This window comes from Melopsittacus undulatus, chromosome 12 (assembly GCF_012275295.1).
Source record: "Melopsittacus undulatus isolate bMelUnd1 chromosome 12, bMelUnd1.mat.Z, whole genome shotgun sequence".
NCBI classification, from domain to species: domain Eukaryota; kingdom Metazoa; phylum Chordata; class Aves; order Psittaciformes; family Psittaculidae; genus Melopsittacus; species Melopsittacus undulatus.
In genome coordinates, this window is record NC_047538.1 from 2,420,039 (window position 1) to 2,440,144 (window position 20,106).

The window sequence follows — 20,106 nt, forward strand, 5'->3', positions numbered from 1 at the left end:
GCGGCACCCGCAGGAGTGCGAGGAGGCGGCGTCGGTGCCGGTTCTTGTCCCGGTCTCCTCTCCTCCCTTCAGAACCTTCTCCCGTCGCGGCTCCTCCGCCTCAGCGGCCGTTACTCCGCCGCTTCCGGCCGCAGCCCCCCGCCATCACCTCACCTCAGGGGCTGCGGCGGCCGCCGGGCCATGAACTCGCTGCTCTTCGGGGAGATGGCCCGAGCCTTCGCCCCCGGCGCCGCGGCCGCCTCCTGCCCGCTGGGGCCCGGCGCTGCCGGCGGCCCCGGGAGCACGGCCGCGGCGGGGGGGGGCCCGCCGGTAACCGCGGCTCTTCGTAACGACCTGGGCTCCAACATCCACCTGCTGAAGGGGCTCAACGTGCGGTTCCGCTGCTTCCTGGCCAAGGTCCACGAGCTGGAGCGGCGCAACCGGCTGCTGGAGAAGCAGCTGGCGGCCCAGCAGAGCGAGCGCGACCGCCGCCTGCGCTACAAGACCTTCTCCCGCGACCAGGCCGTGCAGACCGACTCCGGTGCATCCCCGCTGCTGCCGCCGTCGGGCCCCGGGCACGGGCTGGGCGCAGGGCCCCTCGCCTCGCCGCCTCACTACAGCCGCTTACCCGGTACTATCTGGAGCTACACCCAGGTGCGGCGCACCGGAGGCGGCGGCTTGGAGACGGTGCAAGGGCCCGGGGTCTCCTGGATCCATCCGGACGGCGTCGGGGTGCAGATCGACACCATCACCCCCGAGATCCGCGCCCTCTACAACGTGCTGGCCAAAGTCAAGCGGGAGCGGGACGAGTACAAGAGAAAGTGAGCGGCTGGGGGCCCCTGAGCCTGCGGGGAAAGGGGGGGGGATCCGCGCCGCCTGCTCCTGCAGTGCGGGGAAACGGGAGAGCCCCTCCTGGGGGCGGAGGGAGCGTGTGGGGACCGTAGGGAGACCCCTGCGGTGATGTACCCATCCAGGGCTCAATCCATGGGGAAGATGCGCCGATGGCTTTGGGGAGGCTCTTCCTTAAGGGGGGCTGCGCCTGAGCTTGGAGACAAGAGAACTGTAGGATCCTTCCCTGGAGAGCTTTGGTCTCAGAAGGAGCGTTGTCAGCTCGATTTAACAAAAAAAAACCAGGAAAATTGGACAAAAATCCATTTTGGAAAAGACAAAAAATCTGTTATTAATATTGCATTGCATAGTTCTTCCTAAATTTAGCTTGCCTTCGTTTTCTGATCTGATTACTCCAGTAGTCTCTTTCGTGTGCCAGCTCCCCAAAATTAGCTCAGTGCTGCAATATTCGGGTTGCAAATACTGCAGGGGAAGGGTTGTACTCAGAGGTGTTCCTTGGAATTAGTGAAAACAAAAGCCCTAACGCCAGCCTTTGTAAGCCCTGCTCGGCTCTTGGCTTCTCTGAGCCTGTTGGGAAGCCCTGGGCTTTCAAATGGTGTTCTTCTCCCCCCCCCCCCCCCCCCCCCCGGTGATGGATAGTGTCCCCTTTGGGTTGCTGTATTTGCTCAACGTAGTGTGGCAGAGATGGAGGCCAGAGGAAGGAGGGGGGGGGGAAAGGTAGTTGGAATTCTGCAGGGAGATTCCTGCATTGTGAAGGAGCTGCTTGTCCTTTGGGGTGGTGTGGGCACTCCCAGCTGGAGTTTTGTCATCTTTAGGCTTAAAATGTGCTTCCTCTTTGCCCAGCCTTGTGTCTTTTGATGCAGAACAAATGTCATCCTTGCTTTCTGCTTTTGGAGGCAGCAGCATTTCCCAGCGCTGTGGCCTGTGAAGCGTAGCTGAATTTCTTCTGTCCAGGGTAGCAGGACTGCAGTGTGCTCTTTGCATACCTCCAGTCACCAGCTTTTATAACAGACCTCTTTACAACAGACCTGCTCTTGTGAATTAAGGTGATTTAGAGAGATTTTTAGGCAGGCCTGTCTGTCCCAGTAGTAATTTCTGGCCTGTTTCTCAACTAGAGTATTGCCTACTCTCAGTGCATCTCTTAAAGCTCATGTGCCTTTACTGCTCTGATCCTAATGGCTGGAGCACCTCTTGAATCTGGATGGAAAAAAAAGTTGGCCTCTCTTTTTGTTGGTCTGGAATAGTAGATGCCATCGTGGTTGTGTTTGTTGTTATGGTTGGTACCAAGGAGATAGGAGTAGTGGTTCTTCAGAGGAAGTTGTGCTTGGTGGGGGCTTGGTTAAGGAAGATGATACGTGTTGGGTGTGGGTTACGTCACCAGAAGTTGGGGATGTTTCTGCTTTTTAATGGCTATGTGATTTATTTTTCTTCTTGGAGAAGAGGAGATGTGGGGACCACTTAAATTGGTATGGGGCTGGTTCTGTCTGTCCTGCCTGTGTACAGCAGCTTTTCACCCCAGAGTCTACTCAGGTGTGACTGTGTGCACACTCCAGGCCATTCCCAAACCACATCAGTTCAGTGGGACCTCTTTGCAGGCAACGGTAAATCTCATCCTCACCACCTTTCCTGCTCTTGAAACAGGTTTTCCTCCTGATGCTTGACGGAAAGACTTGAGTAATGCTTATCAACACTAGCACTGTATCTGCAGTTCATTACTATGGAATTGCAGTGATGATGCCACTCTTGACCTTCAGCCATCAGATGGACAGCACACATTAAGCTCCTTTGGGGTAGCTTGGCTTTTCCATTCGTGGCCTTAAGCACACTTTTGCATGCTTGTGGTGTAACCCTGTGAATTCCTGCAGTTGAAGCAGATTAGTTAATTTGCTTTCATTATCACCAGCTAATAGGGTGTTGTAGTGTTTGTCAGCAGCCCTGTAAAGATTGGTACTGATGCTTTCTTGTTTGTTTTTGCAGGGAAGGGAGTATCTGTCATGGCATGTTTATGTATATAAATATGCGCTTTGGGGTTGCCTTATCTTGCTGTGAAGCCTTTGATGATCAAGTTGTGTTTAGCAAAATGAGTTCCAAGTGGAGAATAAACCTTGTGCCCATCTCGTGATGGTTGTGTTGGGGCCTGCAGAAAGTTTGGTGTGTGCACGAGTTTCCAGCACAGACTGATGATTATCCCAAGATGGAACAGATGGGCAGCCCCTTTGCCTGGTGGGACCACCAGGGACCACTGCCCTGTGCAGTGGCAGTAGCTGTGTGTCAGAAACAGTTTAACAGATGTACTAGAAGTGGTTTAGACACTGTAGTTGCTCTTTCACACCAAGGAAATAACCAGTTTGCTTTTGGAAACCATCAGGCCTTGTAACCTAACCAACAGGCCACCAACTCCATATGCAGGAATGCTAAAGTAGATAGTGATGTGTTAACTTGTATTTCCTAAAACAGTGGCGGCTTTTCTTCCTGTCCAGGATGACCACTTGGTTAAGGAGGTCACAGCTGGTAAATCCTGATTGTTTGAAGCATTTGGCTACCAGGAAAACACCAGGCAGATGATTACATTGCAAGACAGTGAATTCCACTCAAGTGAAGAGCTGCTTTCAAAGACCTATAGCTCATAGGTGATGTGTCTGTGGTTGCTGAAGACACAAACTCATTGCTGTCATACTTCTGAATTGAAAAATGCATTGGTTGGACTCAGAGGTGAAATAATCCCTTTTGTGTCCTTGCTTTTAAAGGTAGCTTTACTGCTACTCTTAAAAAGAACTGCAGAAGATGGTAGAAGAGACTCTTTCCAATGAAATTTTGCCTGTGCTGTTTCAGGAATTACCAGTGGCTTCACTTCAGAAACACATGTTCAGCTCCTTGGTTCCATTCCCACAAATCATTTGTCTTGGACATCCTAACACAAGAAACTCTGAGGTCTAGAATATATGAGTGCATCATCAGGGAACACCTCGATTGTATTTTAGCCAGGCTTTTGTTTGTATCTGAAGTACAAATGGGAAAGTGTTCCCCTTAAGGAGCCCAGCAGATCTTTCAGACCAAAAAGCCTTTCCTTCTCCCCCAGATGATGTTATTTTACACAAATGATGTATGAAATGGAGTATTTTTCTACCTGATGTGTTGTCTTAATCTTGCAATATGTTTTAGTGATGATCATGACTTTACATATGTGAATTATGATTTTTGCTGTGGCAGTAAGCAATTGGAGGAGATTTATAAGGAACAAATGAGCTTAAAATTAATTTTCTTTAGGTTTTTCCAAACTATGGTAGGATTTAAAAGAGCTTTTGTCCAGATCTGATCCCACATCCTTCCTAACTTTTTATCTGTATTACACTTCTAATAAGCAAAGGTAAAATTGTCCACTTCCCTTTGCAGTCAGACTGGCTCAGGAAAAATCCTTCTTGGGGACCTCAGTTACCTGGAAATGGAGGGATTGGTCAGATTTTGTTAGCTGAAACACAACTGGAGAGAAAAAACCCAAGATACTGTTCTGCTTCACCTCCTTTGAGGTGAGATGGAACAGTTGTGGGGTTTTATATGACCAGTGTTGGATCTTGGGTCTATCTCTCCCTCCATCCCTGGGTAACCAGCTTCACAGGAGGGGAATAAGCAGGTTTAATTGCAGGCACGTGGCAATGCTGCTGCCCTGTGAGGGACTTTGGGTCTGTTTAGTGTATTTAGAAGAAAAAGCAGCTTCCTGAAGAGCATCTGGGACTGTGAAACCAGCATGATCTGTCATTATGTAAGTCCTGTCCTTGGTACGTGCGTGCTTTGGGGTCCTTTTCCAGGCATCAGGCAGCAGAGCTGAATGGACCTCTGCAGCATGGCAGGGGATGCCTTGTGTTCCTGTGGCCAAGCGTGTACCCGGGTGTTTAAATCTGCTTATGGGCAAAGGGGAAAACAAACGTGCTTTTTCCTGCCCCCAATTAGTCAAGCTACACTGCTCACCGAGGTGAAGCACTGACAGCCTGCCTTTGGCTAAGGCAGGACGCCACAGTGCGCATGGACTGTGTCCTGCTTGTTCATGGCACAGAACGCAGCCTGTGTCAGGCTCTGATGCTGAGGACAGTGCTCAGACCTGGGGAGAGGCGATTCCTTCCTTTCCAGCTTCGCAGGGAGATCTGGAAGATGGAAGCTCATTGCTGTGTGTTATGCCAGTCAAAACGCTGCTGCGTGTGGCCAGCGCGAGGCTGCTGACTTGGTGAAAACCTTCTGCAGTCAGTCCCTGTTCTCCCTTCGGGTTTTTTTTTCCCTTTTAGCTGCAAGGAGGCAGCTCCTCTGTCCGGGGGGAGCTTTAGGGGGAACACTCGAATAGATTTGTATATTATGGTTTCACAATTGCGCTTAATTGGTGCAGATATTGAGTTTGCCAGATGTCAGTCGCCTTTTCCAGCGCAGACTTAACTGGTACTAAGGGTTGAACTGGAAATAATTGTTTTACCTCAGGTTGGTATTTTGTTGGGAAGATTAATAAAGTCCACTTGAAAAAGAGATTAGCTTAAATTTGCTGCAGCTGGAAAAGACAAAGATTATCATTGTCAAAGGCAAACACACGTCAAAACTAACTGGATCTGGGGTTGTTTTAAAGCAGGGAACTTCATAAAAATGTGCTTAAGAGAAGCCCTGGAGGAATGTCTGCAAACCTTTAAAGCTGAAATATCAGTGGTAACAAGATGCAAATGTTACACATAGACCCAATAAAAACCAAATCATTTCTTTATCCCTCTAGAAGAATGTAACCAGCATGTTCAACTCCTGCCCAGGCTTCAATTGGTTGCAGAGCTGGTAATAAAGCAGGCTCTGAGAAAAGCCATATATATATATATATATATATATATATGTATATATTTAATTCTGGCATTTCTGCTCTTCTTTCTATGTTTCCAAGGGGTAGTTTTGCTTCAGTGTGGCTTTTCACTGCAATTTAGTGTCCCTCACTGCTTCCAAAGCAGCCACACAGCCTGGTATTAGAGATGCTTTGGGTATACCCTTTGCAGGATGGGAAGTTTTGATGGTAAATGCTCACTCTGGTGAAACCTGAGACTCAGTCTGGGAATGACTTTTTTTACTTGCACTGAGAGGATGGGATTTTTCGTTGTAAAGAGCTGATAAAGTTGTCTGATGTGGAAGAGCTTGGCTGCATAACAAAGCTATACATCCCTTGTAATTGCTGGCTGGAAAGCTGCACTGCTTGGAGCTCTGCAAATGAAGCGTTCTAAGAATCAGGTTTGTTTGGGTGTCAGGCGTTTTTCTTTAGATAATGCCATCTTTGCTTCTAAACTGCTGCTGCAGGGACAGGCATTTACAGGATGAATACCTGGAGCACTCTAATGGATCCCAGATGTATTTATGTCCTTGGCTTAGCTGGAAACTGCGGCTTCTGGGTTGTAGTCATGTAGGAGAAGGTTTGGAAGTTTCCCTTCGATCCTGCTTTCTAACAGTGCTCCACAGTGGGATTGGGGCTGTATTTGGTATTTAAGTAGGTAAATCTCTGTGTGTGCCTTAAACTGACTTGTAATGGAAGCAGCTGGGGAGGGCTAAGATGTGTTAGGACTGATTTGAAGTAGCTGTCTTAGCTGTGCAAGTTAGCTTTGTTCAGAACTTTATCCTTGGCTATTAACTCTGAGTTACAAGTAAAATACTAACTTCACAGATGAAGCAGTTTGGATGTGATGGAGAAAAGATACCAGGATCTTCTGTTGTGGTGAGAGTTTCAGTGAAACCTGGGCCATGATCTGTGCTGTGTTCTTCAAAGGACAGCTTCCTCTGTGGCAAGAGAACCACAGGACTTTCTGTGTCTGTTTGGGATTTATCTTTTGATTCCTCCTGTGACTCATGGTGGGAAGCTTTGGCCTTTCTGAAGGCAAAAACCCAAACTTCCAGAGCACACCTTAAGCACTGAGTAGCTGTGAGAGTGAAAGCACCCGGGTACCTCTGATCTCAAACCCAACCAATCTCTACAGACCCTTGCAATTTAAGGCTGAGGTGAAAACAAACACAGGAACAAGTTATTTCTAGCTCTTTGTCAGCTGTAATCATAGGCTTCTGTTGCAGTAACGCAGTTTGAGTGCTGGGCTTGTAGCTAAAGAAAGCATTGAACCCACGTACAGCTCAAGGCTGCTTTTTTGTGGTTAAAGGTTTGTGGTGATGCTCTCCAGGTCTTACGTTGGCTTCCTGAGTGTGCTTCTCTGTGACCAGATTTATTTCGCTAGAAATAGGCACAGGATGTTGTTCTTTATGGTTTAATACGGTTTAAGTCTCCATCTTCATGTTTAAGACCAGTCTTTGTGTATGACTAAAGAAGAGATTTCTTCCAGGTTGGTTTTTTAAAAGGGAAGTTTAAAAGCTTAGTAGTAAGTATGTGTGTGCTGTTCAGTCTAACTGCAGCCTTGTGACCTCACCAAGCTAAAAATTATGTTGTTCCCAGAACTGCTAAGTAATAAATGGGACAAGACTGATTTTGCTTAGTAAGCAAGACACAGGGAAACTGTATAGTGCATGGCTGTGCTTTTAAACCAGCTTTCAAACTCTCTTCTGCAGTCCCCCACCATAGACCTGGCTTCTACAGTGTATTTTCCATGTGTATTAGTCTCCAGTTTCATTTTGTCTGAGTGTTCTCCAGCTGCTTTCCTGTGCTGGTATCATCCTTGTCACTTTTTACTCAAGTTCTTATGCATTTACATCGTGCTTTGCATCTGAAGGAACCTGCCTCTGCTTTATGATGTGCTTAGAATAGGGGGTAAAAATAAGATCACTGTAGTATGGCAATAGCTTGAGCACACTGATAATCATTGCATTTTGAATATATTGTTAAAATCTCTTGCTTTGGGGTTTAGTGACTGTAGTTAGTGACTGGTGTTGATCCATGTACAAAGATGACATTGACTCTGCCTCTGGATCTACTTCAATAGCAAGAGCATCAAGGGAGCTGGGAGAGAATGGTGCTCTGTGCCCATTAGTGATGAGTCCTGCTTGCTAATGACACAGAACATAGACTGGTTGCATTGCTACTGTGTGAAAGTGAATCAGGGATGATGCATCTCTTCAGGCTTTTGTTCAAGTGTTTCCACACTTTAACTCATCTACGTGTGACTTGCTGGTTACTGGACTCACTTTGGAAGCATTCTGCTGGACCTTTGTATCCCACTTCCCCCAGATTTGTTAATTTGAGTCCCTTTCCAAGTAGATTTTGTGACTGAACCTACTCACGTCTGCTTTCTGTGTCATGGCTTCAAAAGTAAGCCCACTGCTGCCTTTTGCAGCTTGTTCTCACTGAAGAAATGTCCAGTTGTCCTTGTTTTGGCTTTTTCTGTCTGGAAACCACCACACACTGCTTTAGAAAAGGATTTTAGCCATGTGTGGTCAGATGGGTGGCTTGGATTGCTGCTGTTTAGTAATGGGGATCCCATCTTCAATCTGATGCTGATTTCAGTGGATTTAGTCTGAATTTGCACTGAAATACAACCGAAAGCAAAACTTGGCGTTGCAGCCTGACCCTGAATTCCATGTGTAACTTCACTAATCTCTTGGGGCCAAGCACAAGCCAAATGTTTTGATTTGACGTGGCTTCAGGAATCTGCATAGAAATTACAAAGCCTTTGTGAGCAGGTAAACTTCAGATCAAGTTCTCTGTTGTGTGGTTATCGGCACACAGGTACCACTGCATTACAAACTCAGTTGTGTTTGCTTTGAAGTGTATAGGGGTTTGTATCTGTAAGCAGAGAGCAACACTGGTTAAAACACATGGCAGCTCACAGACCATGGACTAAAAGGAGGAGGAATTAACCTGGTCCTCTTCATGTGGGTGAGAAAAAGTTACTCATTTGCAGTGGCACATGAACACAGAGAACAGAGATGATGAAGGAAGTGATGATGTCTAATAGGATTGGATCCCCCTTTGCTCTTAAATACAGTAGATGTGTTTAGTCCAAGTGACTCATGCTGGAATTGGAGATCAAAGGGAGCCTGGCTCAGTATTTATTCCAAATCAGTGGTTTCAATGGAAAATGTATTTCTGTTGGGGATGCTTAGAAGTACAAATTGGCTGCAAGTCTCTGAGGGGAAAGAAAGAACTATGGCATTTCTTATATTTTATTTAAATAAAGCTTTCTCTACACAGAGAACACCATTTAAACTTAGCAGGCCCATGTATGTTCAGTATTAGAAGTAAAACCCTGACAAGTCGACTGGAGTTGAAAAGAACACGAGGTATTGGTGTAATTTTACCTAATCCTGTAGAATGGCACTAGTTCATTAACACTGCATCAGAGCAGGGATATTTTAACAAAAATGTGTAGTATTTCAAAAAGCTGTCATAATTAAAATTGTCACAAGGAAATCCCCCTCTTGCAGATACCAAACCCCCCCAGATCAAATCTTTATTTCCCCTTCTAAACTTTAAGGTGAGGCACTGACCATCTGCTGGAACATTGGGCACTCTGGATTCTCTTCTCTTCCCCCAAATGCCTATACCAGCAGCACCTCACCTCTCACTGGCTCTGTCATCCATGCAGTTTTGAAGCCTGGGTTTTTATGTGTGTGGTTTGTTTTTCTGTTGTTTAAAGGAAGGGAGAAAAAGGGAGGGCAAAGCACTTAAGAACTCCTGAATGGCCTGGAAAATGTTTTTCCACTGATCTGTATTCTTAACCAGAGTGTAGAATGGCTGCTTGTCAGTGGGAGACCAGCTTTGCTTGTTAAATGGGACAAAGTGACCCTGGGAATGAAGTCCCACTTGCAGAGCTGCTGTACAGAGTTTTAGCCTTTTGAGAATGGCTATGGGATGTAAGGAAGCTCATGTTGTGATAACTGTCCCTGAAGGATAGCTAGCTTGTGATGAATCTGTGAATAAACCCATTTTCTTTCATAGTTTCTCTTCTCCTTTTGGGCATTAGATACTTCTATCCATTTATATGCAGTGCAGTCAGACTTTTCCCTGTTGAATTTCAATGGCTGGAAGGAATTTACTATCTTCTCTAGTTATTATTTTGTATAGGTGATCATAGGAGCCTCGCAGTTGCCATGTCAAGGTAGGTCCTATTGCTGTGGGTATCCTGCAGTAGGCATCCAGACTCTGACCCTCTGTCATTTTGTTGCAGCCTGGAAAGAGGTGTCATCCTGTTTTCACATATTTCACAGCTTTTTTCTTTCTGCACTCTTCAGTGAAGCAGTAATTACTGGGTTTGATCTTTCTCCTATAAAATTCTCAATGAGATACTGCTCTAGAGCCAGGGACAAGGATTTATTCCCTATGGTGAGGTGTGGCTTGGGTGGGCTTTGGGTCCATGGCTCAGCCTAGTTCTCCTGTAATTGTAGGGCAGCCAAAAAACGGCAGGCAATGAGGTCACTGCGTCAGTCACTCTGTTCCTTTTCACTGTCCTTTTGCATTAAACCCGAGTTTGGAACTGTTCTGCTGCCTATCACTTCACCTCCATACATAGCACAGGGTTGCCACTGCCAGTGGTTTATACCACCCTTCCCCTATAAACATGCGCAGTGTTTGCCTTAAAACTGGATTTGTTTGTGGAAAACTGAGCAACTTCAACTTTCTTTGCAGCAGTGGCCAAAATGATCTTCCTCCCTTCCAGAGGCTTCTGTAAGCCTGTGCCTAGTATCTTGTATTCCAGTATGGGTCAGTTCCTCAGTTGCTGGGGTTTTTTCATTGTTTGCCTGTGGATTCAGGTACTGAACAATGATTTTCTTGGGATTTTATGCAACCAAGGCAGCAAAACAACCATTGTGTTTGTGTGGATTTAAGACTGAGCTGCCTTTGTGCAAATATTTAAAAATACCTAATCTTAAGGTTTACATCCTCCTGGGCTGTCCTCTTTATTAATTCACTGCCATCTCAATGGCACAGTACTGTGGTTTAATGGTAATGCTGTCAAGGCTGGGCACCAGAATTAACTAGAAATACTAAACTATATTGTTCTATCCATTGTACTAAAAGTGATTACAGCAGCTTAAGCAGAGTGAGCATTCTTACAGTTCTGGAAGGACTATATGAGGAGCGCTGGGCATTTCCTCAAGTGTCATAGAAACCCTTGAAGAATAGCTTATTTGTTACCCTTTGCCGATACTTGTGTTCTCAGACTCCTGATACTGCACGTAAAAGCTACACTTAATATATTTACCTTTACAAAGGTAATAAAACTCTTAAAATGTAGATAAGATAATAGGAGCTCTACTGGGAGACTGCTACACGGTGGGTATGTATCCCAGCTGCCTTCCTGACTCCTGGAAGCAGATATGCATTATCTCATTTCAGTAGACAGTTTCATTGATCTTTACTAGGTTCAATAAAAGTATTGAGGCAGAGATTAAGATGACTTCTAGCTCTCAGCTTTGATGCTGGCTCTTAAAGGATGTGGAGGAAAAGGAAAGGCAGATGGAGATAAACCTAAAGGCAAGGGAAGGAGAGCGGTGAGGACTTTAGCCACAGCTTGCAATTATTCTTGGCATTTCAGGCTGAAGAAATGTGGAAGTGAATGAGAATGGTGTGGTAATACATCCACAGGATCTCTGGTTCCTGTCCACAGGAGAGTAATCCTGATCTATTATCACTTGAGTTTATTGGAGCCTTTCAGAATGAGTTTGAACTAGTAACAGCAGGGTGGTTACCACATGGCTAGCGAAGGGATGGCTACATATAGAAAGCATTTACTCATGAAAGCATTAGGTCAAATGAAGACCTTTTATGAGAGAGGATGTTAAAATACCAATGTTTGGAACTTAATGCAGGTTATTTTCTAACAGCTGAGTTTAGCTAATTGTACATTTAATTACGTGGTTCAGTATTTCTCTACAGAAGTGGATCAGGTTTTCCCCTGAAATGGATGATTGGCCTGTATACTGAAATGAGGAAAGATTGGAATATCTGTTGAAAACACGGTTTGGATTATGTCTTAGTAGAGCTCAGTAGGTTTTAAAAATGGTGCTGTCTGATCATTTTGTGCTGCACTAGTGACGTTTTTCCTTTTCTTCTAGGATCACCAGCTAGCCCAAATGCATCACATGTTATCCAGTGTGATGCATTCCTGAAATCAATCCTTTAGAAAGGCTATCAGTTTAACTGGGATTTTTTTTATTCCCACCTGTGGAATTCAGGCAGGCATCCTTGATTAGCTCTCCAGAGGAATGCTCAGCTTCATGCTGGCTTACTGTGCAAACCCCTCTTCATGAGAGAACTCGGGAGTCTGTTTAGTGGAACTCAACCTGAAGGCCACAGACTCAACATGAATGTATATGTTCCAGCACTGGAAAATTCCGGCTCCATTCGGAGAGCAGGAGAACCACAGCACAACAACAGCGCTCAAAACATCCAGGTTTTCCTCTTCATAACACATTGCCATGAAGTCATAAAGCAGTTCTGTACAAAAATAATCTACACCCTACATGGGAAAGTTTTCCTGTAGTTAAAAGCCTGCTAGATTACTTCTTAGAGCTGTGATGTAAGAATCTTCCATATAGTCATGTGCATCAGCTGAGATAATGCGCTAGTTGAACTTGGCAGCCTCCAAAGGACATTCATGAAAGCTTTCATTAGGTGTTTATAGAAAATAGAAAGGCAAATCATACCACAGAAGTTTGCCTGTACTTTCCGACAGCGTTAGAGCTTATTATGGCTTTAAATCTCTGCTGTAACTACTTGTCTGCTCAGCTGCCAGACTTCTGGCAAGGTGTCTGTGTTTTGAGGAGTCCTTCACTACAGTAGGAGGTGAGAAATTACAAGTGAAATGTCCTGAGCACCATTGAAATACAAATGTATTTTTAACATGGTGCTGGTGTATATTAGAGCATGCCTCTGTGCCACCTTCTTGAAGGTGCTGCCAAGCTAGAACTATATAGAATTACACTCCTTTGTTACTAGAAGCAAATTTCAGATCTGGTTTATTGTGTGCTTTCTTTTTCCTTACTTTTTTTTTTCTAATACCCCAAAATCTTCATCCATACTAATATTTTTATCAGCTTTTGAAGTCTCTTGTGTTCTCATTTCTTCCCTGTTTTTAATCCTAGAATTGGGGTAAAGGCAAGGTGAAGGAAGGGGGAACACAGTTATCTGTGGAAAAATAGGCATTCCTGCAGTGCAACTGAAGACACAGAGGGAGAACCTTGAAATCAGCTCAAGTCTTGTGTACTGGGTTTCATGTGGAAGCTCTCGGGGTGGCTGGCTTCAGAAGCAAGTCATGTCATAGTCCGATATGGCTGTGTGTGCTGGTAATGCTTTTCCTGCCCTCTTAGATTTATTAATGGGTATTTTCCATTACTCTTCTAAAATTAAATTTTCTATTACTCTTCTAAAATTAATGTGCTGAAGTGGAGGTAAAGGAGTAAAAGTTTGACGTAAGGGTGCAAGGGAGCAGAGAAACAGGATGGGAATCCCTTGCTTGAGAGACCACAGTGTATCAGGGTTAGATCACAGAGAGAGCAGTCCTGGGGAGAAGCACTTGGGGGTGTTGATCAATGAGAAGCTCCCCATGACCCGGCTTCAGTGAGTGCTTGAGCCCAGAACCCCCCCGTGTGCTGGGCTGCACCCCCAGAGTGTGAGCAGCAGCTCAGGGAGGGGATCCTGCCCCTCTGCTGGGCTCTGGGGAGACCCCCCCTGCAGCCTTGACCCAGCTCTGGGGCAGCAGCACAAGAGGGACATGGAGCTGTTGGAGCGAGGCCAGAGGAGGCCATGGAGATGCTGCGAGGGCTGGAGCAGCTCTGCTCTGGAGCCAGGCTGAGAGAGCTGGGCTGGGGCAGCCTGGACAAGAGAAGGCTCCTGAAGGGGAGACCTGAGAGCAGCTCCAGTGCCTAAAGGGGCTGCAGGAAAGCTGGAGAGGGGCTTGGGACAAGGGCCTGTAGGGACAGGCCAAGGGGAATGGCTTGAACCTGCCCAAGAGAGGGGAGACTGAGATGAGCTCTTAGGCACAAGCTCTTCCCTGTGAGGGTGCTGAGGTGCTGGCACAGGGTGCCCAGAGAAGCTGTGGCTGCCCCATCCCTGGCAGTGTTCAAGGCCAGGTTGGACACAGGGACTTGGAGCAGCTGCTCCAGTGGAAGGGGTCCCTGCCCGTGGCAGGGGTTGGAGCTGGAGGAGCTTTAAGGTCCCTTCCAACCCCCATCATTCTAGGATTAAGTCTTCAGCATAGATGGATTGGAAGTCATGCTTGGTGGCAGGCTGCAGAAAACTTAGGTATTATAAACATTTGCTTAACCTAATGTGCAGTTTACAATGGCTTGGAAGTTTTCTCCTAAAGTACCCATGTCAGTAGTCTTGCATCTTAGCCAACTATTAAAACTGTTCTGTTAATGGTGAACTTGATAATCTTAAAGGTGTTTTTCAAGCTAAATAATTCTTTGATTTCTTTTAAGCTAGTAAAGCTTCAGATTCCGGGACAGACATGCTTGTGCTTATTCTTGAAATACATTTGATTAAATGAAGAGCATGAGGCAAGGTTTAAGTTTCCCTAAACAATGGATGGATTTTTCTGTGATTATTACATGACTCAGTTATAATAACCCCTTCTCATTGTGCAGTTTGGTTGCTGAAACCGAGCAGTGAAGGTCTGTTGGTAGCTCCCTTATAAACAACCTGGGCTGCAATTTGCAGAAGACATTTTTCTCGTGCTGTTCTGGTCTGCTGGAGCCTGTATTTAGTTCTGTAACGCTGTGGATGTTGGCGGTGAGCTGTCCAAAGGAATCACATGGCTTTACTGGGACACCGGGATAATAGCGTGCTGTGTTCCACAGCTCTCCTCGTGCAGCCTCCCCTTTGTCTGTGCAGGGTCTCTGAAAGCTTGTTTTGACCTTTTTGGTGCAGGAGACACGGATTGTACAAGTTTCTCATGTTAGCCCATGTCCCAGCCTATTTCTGTATGTTGACCAAAAGAATCCCAGATGATGAATAGTCTATGCGATCATTACAATATGACTTAAAAGTACTGGATGGGCTACTGCTTCCTGCCTTGTTATTGCAGGGTTAGTAAAGAAACTACTGAAAGATGTCAAACTTCTGCTTCTCATTTGCTCAGATTGTTCATGTGTGTCAGACCCACATAAGCAATGTAACCCCCCCGTCACGCCAGAGGTGGGTAATAAAGGAGTTCCTTAGGAGGAGTAGAAAATAGGCAGGGTTTTGACTTTTGAAGGAAGAGAAAAACTAATAATAAGAATACTTGACTTAAGTTGGTGCTTCTCTTCAGGCTCAGTCTTTGTTCTATTCTCTCTCTTTATAGCATCTTCACTGTATTTCAGTAATGTTTTCTTCAGAGAGTATGGCCATTAGCTTGAATGAATTTCACAGCAGTTATATCCATATGGCTGTGGCAAAGTGCTAGGACAAAACACCTGAATGCATAACATACTAAAGAGCATAAACCCGCAGCTTGTCGATAGGCAGAGCTGTGAAATAAATGTATATACGTGATCAGCTGTCTCTAATGTGTGAGGTTTGTGGGTGCTTATGTTTGCTAGAGATTTCCTTACATGGGAATTCAGGATTTGATAATTAACTTGTAGCCAGCAGCACTATGCAGTAATGTAATCCTGTGCTTTTCAGATTACCTGCTTCAGAATGAGTCAGAGTAATTACTTTATCTGCAGCAATGACAATGGTTTTACAGGAATGTAATGTTCTTTGCCTTGGTTGTTTCATAAGCTGTGCTTGCAGTTGCCTTCTGCAGGCCTAGAGAATGCAGAGCTCTTCTGTACACCTCAGTGGCAAGGGAGATAAGGGTTTGTTTGTCATAATAATGTGCACAAGTGAGTATAGTGCTGCTGTTTGCTAGAGGACAGTTTGATCAGACACGACTGACGTGAGCACGGATTCAACTGTGAGCTAAAATTGAGCTTACAGGACAGTGGCTTTTGCAACTCTTAGTCTGATCTCTATAAGAATGGGATATTTCTTCCCAGTTTATTAGTTGCTTGAGTCCTCTTTGTTTTGTGGTAGTGCTGGTTGGTGGGTTGCTGGTGCCGTGAGACCTGTGAGAAGTAAATAAGAATGGCAGCATGGGAAACAGCCTTGGAAATGTGGTGCTGTTACCCAGTATAGTGCAATCAGGATGTGTCCATCTCCGTCAATTTCCTTTTTATTGTTAGTAGAAATATATAGAAAGAAAGGGAAAAAATCAGCGGATATACCTACAAAATGGGGGAAACGCCTCAGATTTAACTGATACCAGAGGAAGAGAACTGAGAATCTGAGCATTGGCCTAGGAAGGTTGAAGTAGTAGCTACCAAGGCTACAAGAAAGTAGTGATAAAGATGATTCAATTCTGCACAGTTGAGCTAAATAGAAGTACAAAATGCAGTGCTCTGATTCTCGTCTTGCCAAAAGTGTCATTCTGTGTTGATATATGTCAAATGGGTGTTTGGGTATGAATATTATCAGATGTTCTGTAGTTAAACCCAACCATATTTACTATGCCATGCGTGGGCTGTATCATGTTCCTGGAATCATAGCTGACTTGTCAAGCAAACTGTCTGTCTGACATTTCCTTTCAGAACAAAATGTCACTGCAGGTACCCTGGAGGCACAGAGACGTGGCACTGGTTGGTCCTGCTCCCCAGCAGTGGGCTGAATTCAGACGAACTGCTCAAATTGGGTATCCTGTTGGCGTAGGGAATAGTGGCTGCCTGTCTTAATGCCAAAGGGCAGCTTGCTAGAAGTTGATATCTTTGCTAATTCAGTTGTTTTGCAGCTCTTGTGTCTATGATGTGTTTCTGATAGCTGAAGACTGTCTCAATAAAGCTAAGTAACTGGAAGCTTAAAGGTCATCATGACATTTCCTCTTTGCAGTGGGGAACTTCCTTAGAGGTAGGCTTTTGAGCTGTTCTCTTCTGTGTTGCACATCTTTCTCTGTCTTCACTTGCCTAGTCTGGAGCTATTGGTCTTTTTCTAATTGTAGACTGTTTTGTCCTTACCTTGTAGTCTTGGCTGCTTTTCCTTTATTGCAGAGTCAATCCTTAACCCCTGCCAAAGCAATCCCACTTGTGGGCCTTGTGTTTGCCTGAGTTGCCTTTCTTCCACAAGGCTCTTTTGTTAGAAACAGTTCTGGGTAAGCTGGCTGGGAAATGGAAGGCAGGCAGGCAGGCAGGCTTCTCATTGTGCTTTCTCATGTTACTGCCCAAATCCCTCTTCTCTTCCCCGGGGTCTGCTGCACCCACCCAAGAGCTGCATTTCAGCTGTCAAAAACTGCAGTAGATCCACACTGCAGAATTATTTGTTCATGCTTAAGAGCTATGTATTTGTTCAGGGCTTATGAAGAGTCTGACAGCAGTGAAAAATGAATTTGAGTTGCTGGTGCTGAGGGGAATACAACCAGCTTGAATTCTGCCTGCAGACTTGACTGCAGCTTGTGAGTGCCCACCTCTGCTGAGGAGTACATCCAGCCTGAACTACTATTGCTTGTGTCTTTGGTTGCTGGGACAGGTTGGGCACAGGTTTGTGAAACTGTGGTGACACACTGCCAAGCTGAGGAGGCTATGGAAAGCAGGGTTTAGTTCACCTTCTGTAGCAGTTACTGTATCATGAATTACATCATAAGTCTTGCTCTAAGAGCTTACTATCTGACGGTATCTTACCAGCTGAAACAGTGTCTGACTAACCAGAAATGGTTCCTTTGCTTGCAGTTATGTTCCTGAGATCAGCTTGATGGTTTGAGGTGTGAAGGACACTACTGATAAAATGGGGTTTGAATTATACCCTGCTTCTGGAGTATGGATACGTTATAAAGGTTGGACAGACAGGTGCCACTTATGCTTTTGCTCCTTAAAGTGTAAAAGCTCTGTTCCTCCCAAGCAGTTAGGATTTCCATATGCTTGAGCATGCCGTGGGCTTGCATGAAGCACCAAAAAGAATTACCTAACCTGATCAGGTTCTTTTCAGAAAGCTGCACTCCTGGCCATTGAGTTACGCTTGCAACACTTCTCATGGATTTAAGCTGTTAAATGGTGTTCAAAATCATTTGGAGCTGCAGGATAGGCAGGTCAGTGATCTGCAGGTTTGGGTATGTTGTCACGGGTCTCGTCTTTGTCTTCAGGAGAATATAAAAGGGGTTTAGAGCACGTGGGGAAAAAGGATGCTGTACAAAGCTTTTCTTTCCAATCAAAGTAACTTACAGCTTACCTACTTTCAGAAGTTCTGGACCCAGGCCTTGAGAAGGGCTTAGAAACCAGGATGTTGGTTAGATCATAAACACAAGGGAAAAGACTTCTTCACATAGCACTTACTCAGTTCAGAGCTCTGACACCTTCATGTTCTGAGGACAAGCTGAATCCAAGTTCTTCAGCTGAGAGCAGTTAGACATCCAGACATATCTGAACTTGGCCTTGCTTAAAGTGAAAGCTGGGCTGCACTGAGCTTGATGGCTTAAGCTATTTTACCCTATTTCTCAGTCTACTTATGGTGGGGAAAAAAACAACCCATTATTTCTTTTAAGGCAGCCCTATTTCAAGTGAATTTGCTACTGTGTGATGTGGAAATAGACTTATTGGTATGAATAGCCTTGGATGCACTGGGAAGTGGAAGACTTCCAAGGATTTATTTCTGTTTTTCTTTCACTTGCCTAGCTGTGAGATTGAAAAGAACTGAACTTTGTGATAGGTAGTGCCCTCCTTCAAGGACAGGAGAGCTTTTAAGTGCTTTCTCTATCAGGAAGATGTATAAAATACAGTGAAAACCCGCAACAGCAACCTCATGTGCTGTGTTACACCTCCCTGAGTAAGTATCTTGTGTCTTTGTTAATGGACTTCTGTGTTTGGGGCTGGGTGCAAGTGCAAGTGAAGGTCCAGAGCTTATCCAAGTATCAAAATACACGTTAGATTTAAAACTGGCTTTTTAGTGCAGTGTTGTTTCCAAGAATAAGTGCTGCAGGGGTGTATTGACTCCTAGCTATGGAGCTGAGAATGTGTTTAATGTTGCTGTGAATATTGCTCAATTATATGTAGAATCTCCTGCTGTGTATTAAAAGCACCATAATTTTCTCTCTAAAGGAATGCAGGCCTGGCTGTTGCTTTTACTTGATGTTGTTGAACTCTTGTGACATTATGCATGGCTTTTGTTGAAACACCTCGTGTGGTCAGGAACAAAACACAAATGAACTTGCAGGTGATTTTTATTGTGGTTGCAGTAACAGGCTGGAGCATCTTTTTAGGTGTGTGTAATCAGGAGACATAATTATACAATGGTTTTCTGTATAGTGAGTCCTTTTAGTAATTCCCCTCACAAGCAATTGCTGCTGTTCAAAGGTCTGCATGCTGTTTTAAGCAGAGCACAAGTCTGGAATAGGACTTTAATATTAACTCTCCTTTATAATGTTCCTTTATAATGAAACACCTAAGTATTAACAGTGCTATGCAGTGACTTTTCCTGTATCATCTAGACCATTGCTAGAGGTTCAAGGATACAAACTTCTCCCTTGCTCTGATGTTTGGTAAATGTGATGCTGCGGTGGCTGACTTGTAGCAAGGAGAATCTGTGGAGAGGATGTTGCTTGCAACAGGCAAGAACCATGACTTCATTCAAGTGCTGCTGTGTTACAGCCAGGCTTTAATGGAATCAGACATTCCCATTAAATTAATAGGTTTTACATGGAGCCCATCAACTAACATTTAATTTGCTTCAGTAAGAAGTCAGGGCATGTGGGATCAAAATGGTCTGTGCTTGAGATCGTCTGGGAGAATCCCTCTATTAGAGCGTCTTAAAAATGCTCACTGAAACAAGAGGTGGCATTTGTGAATAAGCAAATTAATGCAATCTTAGATTTAATATAGTGCTAAACTAAGCCTGGACATGAAAATGATCTCTTAAGCAAGGATTTTAAAAGCAGAGAGAATGGATTCTATGATTTTGTTTGCTTAACAAAATAAAGGTTTCATGGAGTTGTTAAATGAAATCCATCTTGCATGGTCTGGTTCTTTTAAGCTAATGAAAACATGCAGGCAGCTATTTGTATTTATATTCCCAAACTGCCATTCCGGTCTTGGAAATGTTTTAGTGAGATTGTAGATGCAGGTTCTTCTTTCAATTAAGAAATATCATTGCAAATGGTTCAATGGAGACTGATGCTGCAGTATTGTGAAGGTTTCTCTGTACCTTTGCTTAGAAAGGTTGGCCCAGGTGATCCTTGAGATCCCTTCCAACATGGTGTTCTTTACTTCTATATGATATCTGTCCAGAAAGTCTTGAACATGATGCTTTCTTATCCCAAACTATCACACTGCTTAGCTCTCAAACAGCACACCCTGCTCAGATTTTGTTTTGGCAGATCACAGGATTAG

General features: G+C 44.7%; 1 protein-coding gene across 1 annotated transcript in view; it reads left to right on the forward strand.

Annotated features, from left to right (window-relative positions):
* Window positions 1–20,106, forward strand: part of IFFO2 (intermediate filament family orphan 2) — a 36,967-nt gene continuing 16,861 nt past the window's right edge. The window contains exon 1 of the mRNA XM_034068578.1: window positions 1–800. Within this exon, the coding sequence (XP_033924469.1) occupies window positions 181–800 (620 nt within the window). The 5' untranslated portion in view covers window positions 1–180. The remainder of the gene's footprint in view (window positions 801–20,106) is intronic.